The sequence below is a fragment of the Phytophthora cinnamomi genome (genome assembly GCF_018691715.1).
Source record: "Phytophthora cinnamomi strain GKB4 chromosome Unknown Contig10, whole genome shotgun sequence".
Taxonomy (NCBI): Eukaryota; Oomycota; class Peronosporomycetes; order Peronosporales; family Peronosporaceae; genus Phytophthora; species Phytophthora cinnamomi.
This window is the reverse complement of record NW_027150943.1, coordinates 1361909-1373545: the sequence shown is the minus strand read 5'-3', so window position 1 is coordinate 1373545 and position 11637 is coordinate 1361909. Positions and strand designations below refer to the sequence as shown.

The 11637-nt window shown below is 58.0% G+C and overlaps 5 protein-coding genes across 5 annotated transcripts; 2 read left to right on the top strand and 3 right to left on the bottom strand.

The window, feature by feature from the left end:
- Positions 1 to 467: 467 nt before the first annotated feature.
- IUM83_05860 (Ubiquitin-specific protease) lies at positions 468 to 2091 on the top strand (the record flags this gene model as incomplete). Its single annotated transcript, XM_067930021.1, has 4 exons — positions 468 to 669; positions 734 to 840; positions 928 to 1344; positions 1420 to 2091. 4 exons carry the CDS (start codon positions 468 to 470, stop codon positions 2089 to 2091), a joined length of 1398 nt encoding a protein of 465 aa, XP_067798131.1.
- A 136-nt stretch (positions 2092 to 2227) lies between these two features.
- IUM83_05859 (uncharacterized protein) lies at positions 2228 to 4993 on the bottom strand (the record flags this gene model as incomplete). Its single annotated transcript, XM_067930020.1, has 1 exon — positions 2228 to 4993. One exon carries the CDS (start codon positions 4991 to 4993, stop codon positions 2228 to 2230), a length of 2766 nt encoding a protein of 921 aa, XP_067798317.1.
- A 149-nt stretch (positions 4994 to 5142) lies between these two features.
- Positions 5143 to 6940, top strand: IUM83_05858 (uncharacterized protein; the record flags this gene model as incomplete). The annotated part of the gene is made up of 6 exons (XM_067930019.1): positions 5143 to 5374; positions 5445 to 5656; positions 5752 to 6420; positions 6504 to 6641; positions 6718 to 6809; positions 6874 to 6940. The coding sequence occupies 6 exons, from the start codon at positions 5143 to 5145 to the stop codon at positions 6938 to 6940; spliced, it is 1410 nt and encodes a 469-aa protein (XP_067798316.1).
- A 236-nt stretch (positions 6941 to 7176) lies between these two features.
- IUM83_05857 (Myosin-I heavy chain) lies at positions 7177 to 8715 on the bottom strand (the record flags this gene model as incomplete). The annotated part of the gene is made up of 1 exon (XM_067930018.1): positions 7177 to 8715. The coding sequence occupies one exon, from the start codon at positions 8713 to 8715 to the stop codon at positions 7177 to 7179; it is 1539 nt and encodes a 512-aa protein (XP_067798313.1).
- A 990-nt stretch (positions 8716 to 9705) lies between these two features.
- On the bottom strand, positions 9706 to 10818 carry IUM83_05856 (uncharacterized protein; the record flags this gene model as incomplete). The annotated part of the gene is made up of 1 exon (XM_067930017.1): positions 9706 to 10818. One exon carries the CDS (start codon positions 10816 to 10818, stop codon positions 9706 to 9708), a length of 1113 nt encoding a protein of 370 aa, XP_067798312.1.
- Between the last annotated feature and the right edge of the window lie 819 nt (positions 10819 to 11637).

The window sequence follows — 11637 nt, the reverse complement described above, 5'->3', positions numbered from 1 at the left end:
GTTAATAAAACCAGAGTGTGATATACTTCCGAAGTATCATAGAGTGCAGCGTATAGTCGACATCAATGAGGCACAACGAGAGGAAGCCTATCAGGTGCGCATGCCTGTCTGACATGCTTCAGAGACCTTTGAACTGCGGACTTGCTGCCGCCCTAATAACGTTGGCTCTGCAGCTCGTCCGGTATCATACGAGATTTTCGCGAATACGTCAGTACATGTAGTACCATGGTTCGAGCACAGATATAACACCTCGCCGAGCTAGCAAAGTTCCAGCAAAGCTAGCTACTAGTTGTCCTCCCTCCACCGTCCACTTCAACTTGCCTGGCACCTGTCCTCCCATTGGCTCTGGCCAAATTGCCCTCCCATTGGTAGAAACCCCTTGAAAAACTCATCCTCTCCCTTCGGGCAGCATCACCGGCGGAAGCGCCAGCCCAGCCCAAGCCCAGCGATCGTCCACCTCCGGCGCCATGCGGAGTCTCGCGGCCAAGACGCCGCGGCTAGTCGTGCCAGGGCTGCAGAACCTCGGCAACACCTGCTTCTTCAACGCCATCCTGCAGGCGCTGGCGTCGCTGCCCAGCGTGCACGAGTTCCTCGAGGAGATCGAGCAGCGCGCGCGCGTCACGCGCCGCAGCATCGCGTTCACTGGCGCCCTGCGCGACTGTCTGGAAGGTGCGTGTGCTGTCCGTCTCCGTGCTGCTGGGTCTGCGCTAACGTGTGCTGCATCTGGCCTCAGCTCTCGCGCCGAGGGAGGAGCACGAGCCGTGCGGCGTCGTGGCGCCCAGGACGCTCAACGCGGAGCTCACGAGCAAGTTGAGGGCCTTCCGGGGCAACAAGCAGCAGGTGCGGGGGCGCCTCAAGCTTCCTTGCTGCTGTTTTATACGCTGACTAGTGGTGTTTCGTTGCTGCTGCTGGTGATGCTGACGGTAGGACTCGCAAGAGTTGCTGCAGTTTCTGTTCAAGCTGGTGAACAGTGAGCAGCGCCGCTGCTCCGTGCAGGACCGAGGACTGGTGGACCTGTACGCGGGCAGTGAGATCGAGCCGGCGACGGCGAGGTCCATTAGTGATCTCCGGCTGTCCCAAGCAGTTGACGAGCGGAATTGGAATCCGCTGCAGGGCCTGCAGGTGAACTTGCTGCAGTGCACGCGCTGCCGCCGCTTCCGGCCTCTGAACAACCAGCCGTTCTTGGACGTGTCGCTGTCGCTTGTGACTCCTGGAGACCGGAAAGTGGCGAGGCTGACGGACGCACTGCATCTGTACACTGAGCCAGAGGTAATCAAAGGAGTGGAGTGCAGCTACTGCAGCGTCATCGATGAACTAGAAGTCACACGCAAAGAGTGTGCTGAGGCAAGTAGGCAGCAGATCAAGCCAAGTAGTGCCAGTGTGAACCTGACCGACGTGATGGACTTGGAAATTGCTCAGCACGAGCGGAAGGATTGGATTCATACGCTGGAGCAGCTGGCCAGTTCTTCGGTCAGTTTCGATTTGGAGCAGCTTGAACGACCGATCCCACGCACCCGTGGAGACTGCCACAAGCGTCTCCAGTTCTCTCGCAGCCCCGACGTGTTTTGCTTCCACCTTAACCGCAAGGTGTTCAGGAGGACAGGCGGTGCTTTCAAGCTCGAAAATTACGTGGAGTTTCCTCTCGAGCTGGACATGAGCGTCTACTGCCAATATGAACTCGACTCCGTCGCTGACCAGAAGCTGGGCAATGGTAGCTCGCGATCGGCAAGTGGCATTGTGCGACGGTCTGTGGCGCCCCCTTCATCGTGCAGCGAGGCATCAAAGCAGCAGTACTTGCTGTATGATTTAACAGCTGTCATTTTGCATCATGGCAACGAACGTTGCGGTCATTTCACAGCGTATCGTCGTGCGAGTCCCTCACAGTGGTTTTTCGTCTCCGACGAGAGTGTACGCGAGGCTTCAGTAGCTGAGGTTTTGAGCAGTTGCGCCTACATGCTGTTCTACGAGCGGAAGTACCGAGCCAAAAGAACAACACGCAGCTCGGAGACAGAGGAGACCACGGATGATGATGACAGTTTGCCAGACGTCCCATTCGAACCTCATTTGCTGCTATCAAACGGCCGCTATTGAGCGATTCGAGTGCAAGAACTACGTAAATATATTGGTTAGTAAGATTTGCTGGGTCAGCGAGTGCTTATTGATGAGAACAACACGAAGCAGATGGAAATGGGGGCTGTTCCAAGTTGAATGCTTTAGTTGCTGCTATTTAGTTGAAGCCATACTCCTGGCGAGCTCGCTTGACGACACCAATTAGGAATCCACTCTTGTTGCGAACATTGGAAAGGTTGGCGCCAGCGAAGCGAGTGAGCACCTGGTTTGCCAGCGGCTCTGAGAGTTGACCAAGCACCTCGTAGCACTTGCCTCCAAGCTCTTCCAGAGACGACAGTGTTCGGTTGGCCACCAACGAATGAATGTGATTCTGCACAGACACCGGCAGGGCTGTAAAGGATGGCATTCCCATTCCAGGGCCACGTCCAGCCCCAACTGGGGGTGGCCCTCGCACTGCTCCCCCATACTGCTGAGGGGCTCCCTGTGGTGCTGGTTGTCGACGACGAGGATCACGTGGGTCTTGAGGAGCTTCATAGGGACGTTCATACAACGCTGGATCTGGACCAGGACCAGGACCGGCGGCCATGGGAGTGACTTGGCCACGGTACCCACCACCATTCGCGCCATTGCCACCACTCAAACGACCACCTTGAGGAGGCCCACCAAGAACAGACCCACCTTGTGGTGGAGCTGCGGCGTAGCCTCCGCCGCGCGGAATAGCTGCTTGGGGGTGTCCATGAGGAGAAGGTGCCTGAGGTCGGTGTTGTTGTTTCTCCGAAGCGATTGCCTTCTCGTTGACACGGTTGATAATTCCCACCAAAAACCCTTGCAAGTTTTCCACTTGCGAAAGATCCACGTTGCTAAAATTCTCCACAGCCTGCAAAGCCACTCGCTCCGGCAAATGCAGCAGCCGGGTGACCACGTTGTCGTTTAGAGGTTCTTGCAATCGTCCTTCCCGGCGCATACTGTCCACAACAGATTTTACGGCGACTGGAAGACGATCGTACAGATCACTCGACCCTGCGGCATGAGATGGCCCGGGCTGACTGCGTGGAGATGGCTGCTGATTTGTCGAAGAGGCCCGGCGGCGAGGATCGCGAACAGCACTGGTACTCTGGGGATGCGGCTGTTCACGCCGACGCGGGTCTTCAGCTCTTGCGCTAGTTGCTGACCGCGGCATTGCTTGGGAAGCTAGTCGAGGGTCCGATGCAGCTGGTCGCTGGCTGGGTGCGTTGGCAGATGCATTCGAATCATGTACACTTGGCTTGTCGCTGTGTGCAACGCGACCAAATTCATCCACACCCTTTTGCTTCTTTGGCTCGGGATCAGTTCGAGAAGATGCAGCCCGTGCTTGACGAGGACAATGTCTAACCGGAGCATCGTCTTCCGGCTGATCGCGTTGGTACGGCACTTGAACGTTAGACACACCCGTTGCAGGTTGCGGTGGGGCGTACCCAAAGCGGAAAAGACCAGGGTCGCTCTTGTAGTCCGAGATGAAGGCGTCTACGGGCTGCAGTGCGGCAACTTGAGGGTTTTCTTTCTGGTACTCACGGTAAATACGCATAAGCTGACCGTTCTTATCGCGCACCTCACGCATCGGAGTGCGTACAAACCGAGCAATGATAGCAATCTGAGCGAATTCCGGCATCGCTCCAACGGATGCAAACGCAGCACGGCTTACTTGAGTCACTTTGAACTCGCCGCTCGTTTGGAAATCCATGAGTCGGTCCCACGCCGCTGCTGAGAGACCCTTGTGGTCTTCTTCGTGGCGCTTATGCAAGCTGATGCTAGGGGAAGCAGTAGAATCACTGCTACTGCGGCGACGACTTGCATGTTTGTGGTCATCTTCATGGCGACTGTTCTCGTTGTTACTGATGCGTGGCCGTTTAGGGTCAGTGTCTCCGTTAGCTGGTGTATTAGAGGAAGAGCTAGGCTCATCTGCGGCCTTCCTCTTTGCAGGAGTCACAGCAACCTGCTCAGCACTTGCAGTGCTTGCTGCAGTTTCGTCCACTTCCATCGCGGTAGGCTCGTCAGCTGTTGCTGCCGACAACGTCATAGACGGATGGTCCGGGTCGTACTCTTCCTGCTCAGCTGCGGGGTGTTGATCCGCGAAACCCGTCGCGGTGTTGCTTGCAACTGGTGTCCCGGCAGGAGACGGGTTAGCTGGGTCATACTCATCCTCTCCGTGCGGGACAGCAGACGTATCAATGGCTGGTGCGGACGGATTGTATTCGCTTTCGTCATGCGTGGGAGGGGGCGATGCACGCTCTCCATCTGCAGCAAAGGCAGCAGCACCGTCCACCGGTGCCACATCCCCTGCTTCGCTCACTTCCGTCGTATCAGCAGCAGAAGCCTGTACCAAAGGGTCATGCTCAATATTGTCCGTCTGCTCCGTGGATGCATCCACAGGTGCTGCTTCCTCCGGCAGGCTCTCCTGGATTTCTGCCGTACTGGCAGTCTCCTCAGTGGACGCGTGCAATGCTTCGTCGTTGTCATCACTGTCTGCGGTGCCATTGCTCGCAACAGCCTCGCTCTCCTGCTGCACAGCCTCAGCATCGGCTTCATCCGCCTCCGCAGACACAGCAGCCGGATCCGAAGCGGGAGGCGCCGCGTCCTCCGTCGGCCCCGCCATTTCCACGTCTACTTGCTGTGCGTCTGCCACGTCTCCCTCCTCAGCTGCAGCGAAGGCTTCGCTCTGCTCTGCCTCGTCGCTCTGCACTGGCTGGTTGGACGCGCCATCGACGAGCTGGTGGTCGGGGTCCCCCGCCGCCTCTTGCGCCTCGCTCGGCGTCTCCTCGTGCGCCGTAATAGCAGTATCGATGGCAACAGTAGTCAGCTCAGCATCAGACACAGGCGCTTGCTCGCTCGACGCTTGCACCGGCACGGTGTCGCCGGCACTCGCTGCAGGTCCATCAGGCTCCATACTACTGATCCCAAAGCAATAATGGGGAGCGATGCCCCACGACACAATATTATGTGCGCCACATTACTCGAAGCTGATTGGAGGATAGCGGTGTAGCCATGTTCGACGAAACGGCGCGAGCATTGAAGAGCTCTCACGTTGCTGCAAGCATGGAGCCTTCATCGCGGCTTTCAGCGCCACCACCTGCTATTGACGTCTCTAAGGCAGCGATTGTGAAGAGTACGTCATCAAGTATACCCCGCTTCTTCTTCCCACGCAAACGCACGCCGTTTACGTGTGGCGAGCGCATCCGGCGAGGCAGGGTGGCCGCTCGTTTGGATGCTGTAATTCTCTCCAGTGCAGAGTTTACTCTGCTTGTGGAGTGCATTAGCTCCTATGCTCGTACGTGGTTCACATTATACTGATGGAAGAATTGGTGGGGTAGTTTACCCATTCGGACGTGCTGAATCAGGTAATTCGACGATGTCGCTCGACCTGAAGCAAGAGATGAAGCACCGGGCGAAAAAGACCGGTATCGTGGAAGTCGACCGCTTACTAAACAATCAGATGACACTTATGCTTTCGTACGAAGACTATTGTTCCGTCGCGAAAGGTTCTTGGTGTGACTCGGTGGACTTGCGAGCCAAGTTGGGCGTGTTGCTATGTGCTCAGCGATTTCTCATGGTAAATTTGAATTGAGCAATCACCAGAGTGCTCGATATGTCAATAGCTTACGGGTTGTAGACTTATTGTTATTTGCATGTGCGCTGTTGTTGTAGTTTCCTCAAGACACACAGGGGCGGGTCAGTGGATACACAGTCCTCGAGTATCTTCACCAGTTGCAATTGTCGCTGCGGGTAGCTCAATTCGTACTCGAGCGCGTTTCTCAGGAAGGAGTTGACAAAGACGATGAAATGCTATCAGAGAAGATGTACGCCTCTCTAATTACGGAGACAATTCGAGCGGCATACCATGAACTTGGCCTGATCGATGACAAGGATTTTCAGCAATACTACGAGCTTATTTGTGCTCGTATGCTGTTGCTCCCTCATGGCATGCAACAAATTCGTACTCGCGGGCTGTCGATTCACCAAGTCGTAACATGTAATCGATTCGCAGAGTTCTTTCGCCTCGTGGATAACTCGCTACGCGACAGATACGACCAACAATCGAACGCGTTTCACCCCGCAAAGATTCGGCACGTGCATCGCCAGTATCTTCAACTAGATCGCGATGGCAATGGCATGCTCAATATCAACGAGCTCGAGGATTATGGGAAAAAGCGTGCCTTTAACCCTACAGGATACGAACCTACGCATGACCTGACAAGCGCCTTCGTAACGCAAGTATTTGCTGAGGTGCCCACGTTTAACGGCGAGATGGATTATCACGCGTATCTGGACTTTACCATAGTAATGAACGATAAGGCATCTACAGCTGCACTGCGGGTAAGTCGTACGTACATCGAGTATGCCTCTCATGCTTCCAATTTCCGTTGCATTGACAGCTGCACTGGATAATGCGTCTCTAGTTCTTTTGGGGAATTCTTGACTTTCACAAGCAGGGTTTCTTGGACGCCTTCACTTTGGACTTCTTCCTGAAAAGTCTGCTTGAAAAAATTCATGATCGTGAAGGCAAGGACGATGCACCTACCATAGACCGTCTACGAGTATGGCCATGACTTGTGATGTGATAACATTTGCACAAAACTTACTTTTTTCCCTTGGATATTCCGTCTACTTTAGACACAGGTATTCGATGCCATCGCACCGGCACATCCAAACCGAATTACGTGGCAGGATCTTCATCGGTGTAAGCTTGGCCACGATGTCGTTCGGTAAGCTAGCTTACGAATTATATATGTCCTCCATAGAGCTCACTTGCGTGTTAACTACATTTAGGCTTGTCACCGATTACGTTGCCTATCGCACGTACGAGGACAGTGGAGGCCGCTTTTCCACATCTTGAGACCACAAGTCCTCACCAGCACTTTATGAGTTGCATCGATAGCAATACGGTGGAATGTCGACAAGAATGAGCGTGAGGCCGAACACCTGTTGATATCTATTAGTAAAGACGACTGCAGCTCAGCTTAGCTTTGCGTCACTAGCATGCTGGGTTGCGTGCATCGTCGTCCAGCACCCAACAAAAAACAAAAGCGCATTAAGCGTAGAGAACAGCAATACACCATCTTCGCTTTGCGCTTAAGCCAACAGGTTCTCGCCGTTGTAGTGGAAGAGACACACACTGCCGGTAAACATGGCGACGCTAACGAGTAGCTGTTGGTGCTTCGTGATGAAGGCGTTTGCACGCTCACGGGAGCTCTGGTACCACGACTTGCGCTGCACAGGCACACCACCGGCGCCGAAGCGGCCGCCAAGGAGGCTGGACTTGGGCTTGGAGATGCTAGAGGCGTTCAGCTGACGCTGGCTCGCGTTCAGACGCTCGTACTTGGTACGCAGGCTGGCAGCCTCGCGCTCCAGCGCCAGCAGCGCTGCCTCGGCCTCCTGCTTCTTCTTGGACAGAGCCACCACCGAGATGCTCAGCTTCTCAGCCTCGGACAGCACGAAGTTCGCCTTCACGTGGAAACGGCTGACCGCCGGCTTGGGCTCCTCCTGCACCTGCTCAGCCTCCTCAGTCTTCTCCTCCGCGGCGTCTTCGGTCTTCTCGGCCTCCTCAGCGGCCTCCTCAGCGGCCTCCTCCGTCTCCTCCGCCTCTTCAACAGCCTCCTCCGTCTTCTCGGCCTCTTCAACAGCCTCCTCGGTCTTCTCGGCCTCAGCAGCCTCCTCCGACTTCTCGGCCTCCTCAGCGGCCTCCTCCGTCCTCTCGGCCTCCTCGGTCTTCTCGGCCTCCTCAGCCTCCTCAGCCTCCTCGGCCTCCTCGGCCTTCTCAGCAGCGATTTCCTCCTCAATCGCCTCCTTCACAGCCTCCTCCACCAGCTCCGTGATGGTCGTGGGCTCCTCCTCCTCTTCCTCGTCCGTGGTGGTGTACCACTTGTCGAGCGCGTTGCCCTGGAACAGCGACGAAATCGGGAACTCGATCTCCTTGACGGGCTCCGGCTCCTCGTCCTCGTCGCCATCCTCCTCCGCGGTAGCAGCAGCAACCGTGATCGTTACGACAGCCTCGCGCGACTGCACGGGGTCGAACACGAACGTGGCGGGGAACGTCAGCGCCGCGGCCTTCTCCTCCTCCTCGCCCTCCTCTCCCTGGGCAGCGGCCGTCCAGGCGACGGTGCGCACCACCGGCTCCTTCTCCTTCTTGACGCGCTTCTTGATGGTCGTGCGCGTGATCTTGGTGGTGGTCTTGAGCTTGCGCGGCGTGCTCTCGCCGTCCTCCTCGGGCGCCTGGCCGTCCTCCACCACGTGGCCGTGCTCGTCGGTCACCACGACGTTCTTCTTCTCCACGACCTCCTCCACGGTCTCGTACTCGTCCGCCTCGTACTCCGGGTCCAGGGCGACGGTGATGGTGGCGTTGGGCACGGGCTCCTCGCCCTCCACGCCGGCCAGCGTGACCTCCAGGCGGCCCACGCTCTTGGCGGCGGCCTTAGCCTCCTCGGAGAGCTCCTCCTCGCCCTCGGGCGCCTCGGACAGCGCCGAGATCTGCTGGAACACGGCGGCGATCTGCTCGTCCAGCAGCTTCACCTCGTCCACCTTGGCCGTGACGCTGCGGCGGCACTCGAGGTACTGCTGCGACGCGCGCTGCACCATGGCGGCCACTGCGGCCGAGGAAGACGTGGAAGCCATCGCGAGGGGGGCTGCAGGCACAGGGACAGAGAGCCGCGGGATCTGCGGCTGCGGGGCGTGCTGGGGGTCTCGCCGTAATGCGTGGCGAGGGCGTCGCCGCAGAGAACCGTGTGCGCCACACGAAAACGCACTTACGGAGGGTGACTTGGTACACCAACTTTCACACCAAAATACCGATCGACGACCGAAGGCAAGGTCATTGCTGTCTGTCTGTCAGTATTCCTGTCATGCATTGGCATTGCCGCGCAGCGGGCACTCGCATCCAACGTTTGGGTGGATGCCATCCATCCACTGGATGGATATCTCAGAAGACCACTTCGGTGGTTGTCGCTGTGTAATCTTGAGCGAAGTCGTCATCACCGCCCTGAGCATTCAGAACGCTGCGCTGTCACGTCGAAGTGCGAGAAGATTGCAACGCAAACAGCAACAACAGCACACCGGTGTCGTGAATGACAGGTTGCTGCCTGGCTGCACCATGCAGAGAATACAGCTCTGCTCTCGCTGAGAATCGAAATACAATTTGCTTCGCGATGCCTGAGTGACCCCGTGCACGTCTTTTACACAGTAAAGGTCTTGGCCACTTGAGGGCGAGTGCCTTGATGAGACCATCCTCGTGCCATCATGGTAGCCATGGTCTCCATGGAAGTTCCATGGCGTGCTCTCTTGTCGGTGCTAAGATTCCTTCTCCTGCCCTTCAACTGGCCGCACATCGACGACGGGGTTCTCTCGTCGAAGGACAGGCGAGTGCTGCACCGAGGTTTCCTCCACGCATCAAGAGCTGTTTGTGGCTTTCACATAACGCATTGTAGTAGTAGTAATATTTAAGTTAATAGTCCCGGCACGCAAGGGGTATTCTTCCATACAATCAATTCGCTGTCTTGCTGCTGGGGAGGAGAAGGTGGCGGGGGCTGTCCAGGGTCGATCTCCATCTTGTTCCATCCAAAATGGGCAGGCACTGCCTTTCCTCCTGCTCCGGCACTTCTCACACACTTACCGCGACAACATGAAGGAGTCCTGCGTGGACACGGACGACGCGTGGAGCCAGCCGTTGAGCTGCTCCAGCGCGTGCGCCTCATCGTCCTCCTGGATACTCGGGGCGTACCCACTCTCGATGAGGCGGCCGTTGTTGCCCAGCGCCGTCGGGGGGTTGAACGAGCCGAAGTTGGTCTCGAGGCTCACGCGGTCCGAGTACGTCGAGCCGCGCGTGGACGAGATGGAGCTCGAGCTCATGATGAACGAGTCGTTGGTGCTGCTGCTGCTGCGCATGCTGATGCTCCTGCTCGACGACATAAGCGTCGGAACGGGGGCGGGGGGCGCGGGAGCGCGGCCGTTTCCGCCGCGGCCGTAGAACTGGAACGAGACGCCGGGCTCCTCCTTGTATTGCGGGCGCGTCCCCATCTTGACGCTCTTGGGCTGCGAGCGCGATCGCCGCCGGTTGTGCGGCACGATCTGCTGGTGCTGCTGGCGGTGCGGGAGCGAGACCGGGATGTTCTCGTCCGTGTACAGGATGTACTCGCCCGTCACGATCTCCTTAATGGGCGGCTGCACGTTCTTGTCGCCGGTGTGCCTTGCCTTGGACAGCATGCGGCCCGACTGTTTCCTGATGAGGGCGGCGGGGGCGACGTCCGTCGAGCCCGCGGCCCTGGAGTTTCTGTGACTAAGGCTGCGTTGCCTTTTCCGCTGGCTGCGGCGGTCGGCGCGGAGCTGCATCTCCGTCTTCTTGTCCACGCGGGGCGTCAGGAGCTCCCCGCTGTCGTCCGAGGGCGCGAGCGCCGACGGGTAGTAGTAGTCGGTCGGGTTCACGTCGCTGTCCGCGAAGGACCCGGCGCCGCGCATGACGACCGTGGAGCCGCTGAGGTTGCTGGGCGGGCCGGCGCCGGCGGTGCTGCAGGCGAACATGGTGCTGTTGGAGGTCATCATGGTGTCGCTCACGTGGCTGAAGTTGCGCGCGCCGAACTTGTTCTTGCGCTCCTCGAGGAAGAAGATGTGCTCCAGCGCCAGCGACGGCCGCCGACACAGGCACTTGGAGCCGCGCACGCCGCACGTCCTACATCTGCGCAGCCAGCTGAACTTGAAGAGGCTAAACCACGCGATGAGCCCCATGGACCGCGCTGTTGCGGGGTGAAGCGACAATGACCAGCGGCGGGTTCGGCGCGGTCGATCCTGTTCCGCTTTCCCCCTGCGCTTCCCGTGGTAAGCTGCGCCTCTCCGCCCCAACTCCTCTTCCTCTCGGATGGGCTGAGCTGTTGCTGTGAGGGGAAATCGCCGACTGAGGAGCCAGCATAGAGACGGCAAGTCAGTGCGTGACTCGGCTTTGCCGATCGACGAATCGCCCATCCCCGCCGACACAGCCGGGCGACGGTCACGCACGAAACATCAGCGGAAACTGTGCCAGGGACGCAGGGGCAAGTTGCCCATGCGCTGCTGCTGCAGCTGCAGATAACGGGTCGGCGTCCTCCTTGAGTGTGTTCTCTGCTGCCATTGCCGCTGCTGCTGTGGTTGTTGAAGTCTCCGCAGCCATGATACAATGTATCGGAGCTCCTCTTGGGCCGCTGGCGCACGTGCTTCCCGCGCGCACTCACTCGCGAGATCGGGAAAACAGCTTGAAGCGCACGTTCAGATGTGCGCATACAAACCGCAAGTGTGGAGACCCGCCGACAGCGTACGCCTCACTGTCCGACGGGCTTCGCTGTCCGCTTGCTGCACCCCGAACTCAGAACAAACAAGCAGTGCTTCAAGCACTGCTTGCGCGTGTGCAGATTCGAAGAGCTCCGCGGTGAGGAGTTTGCTCACAAGATGAGCAACGGAGGCAGGAAGGTATCCAGCCCGGTCATCGATCGGCCCCGCGCTGCGGCTAAGTCCACTCACGTCCGTCTCGAACCGATCGAGCGGGAGGCGCTGCTGGAAAAACTCGGCAAAGCC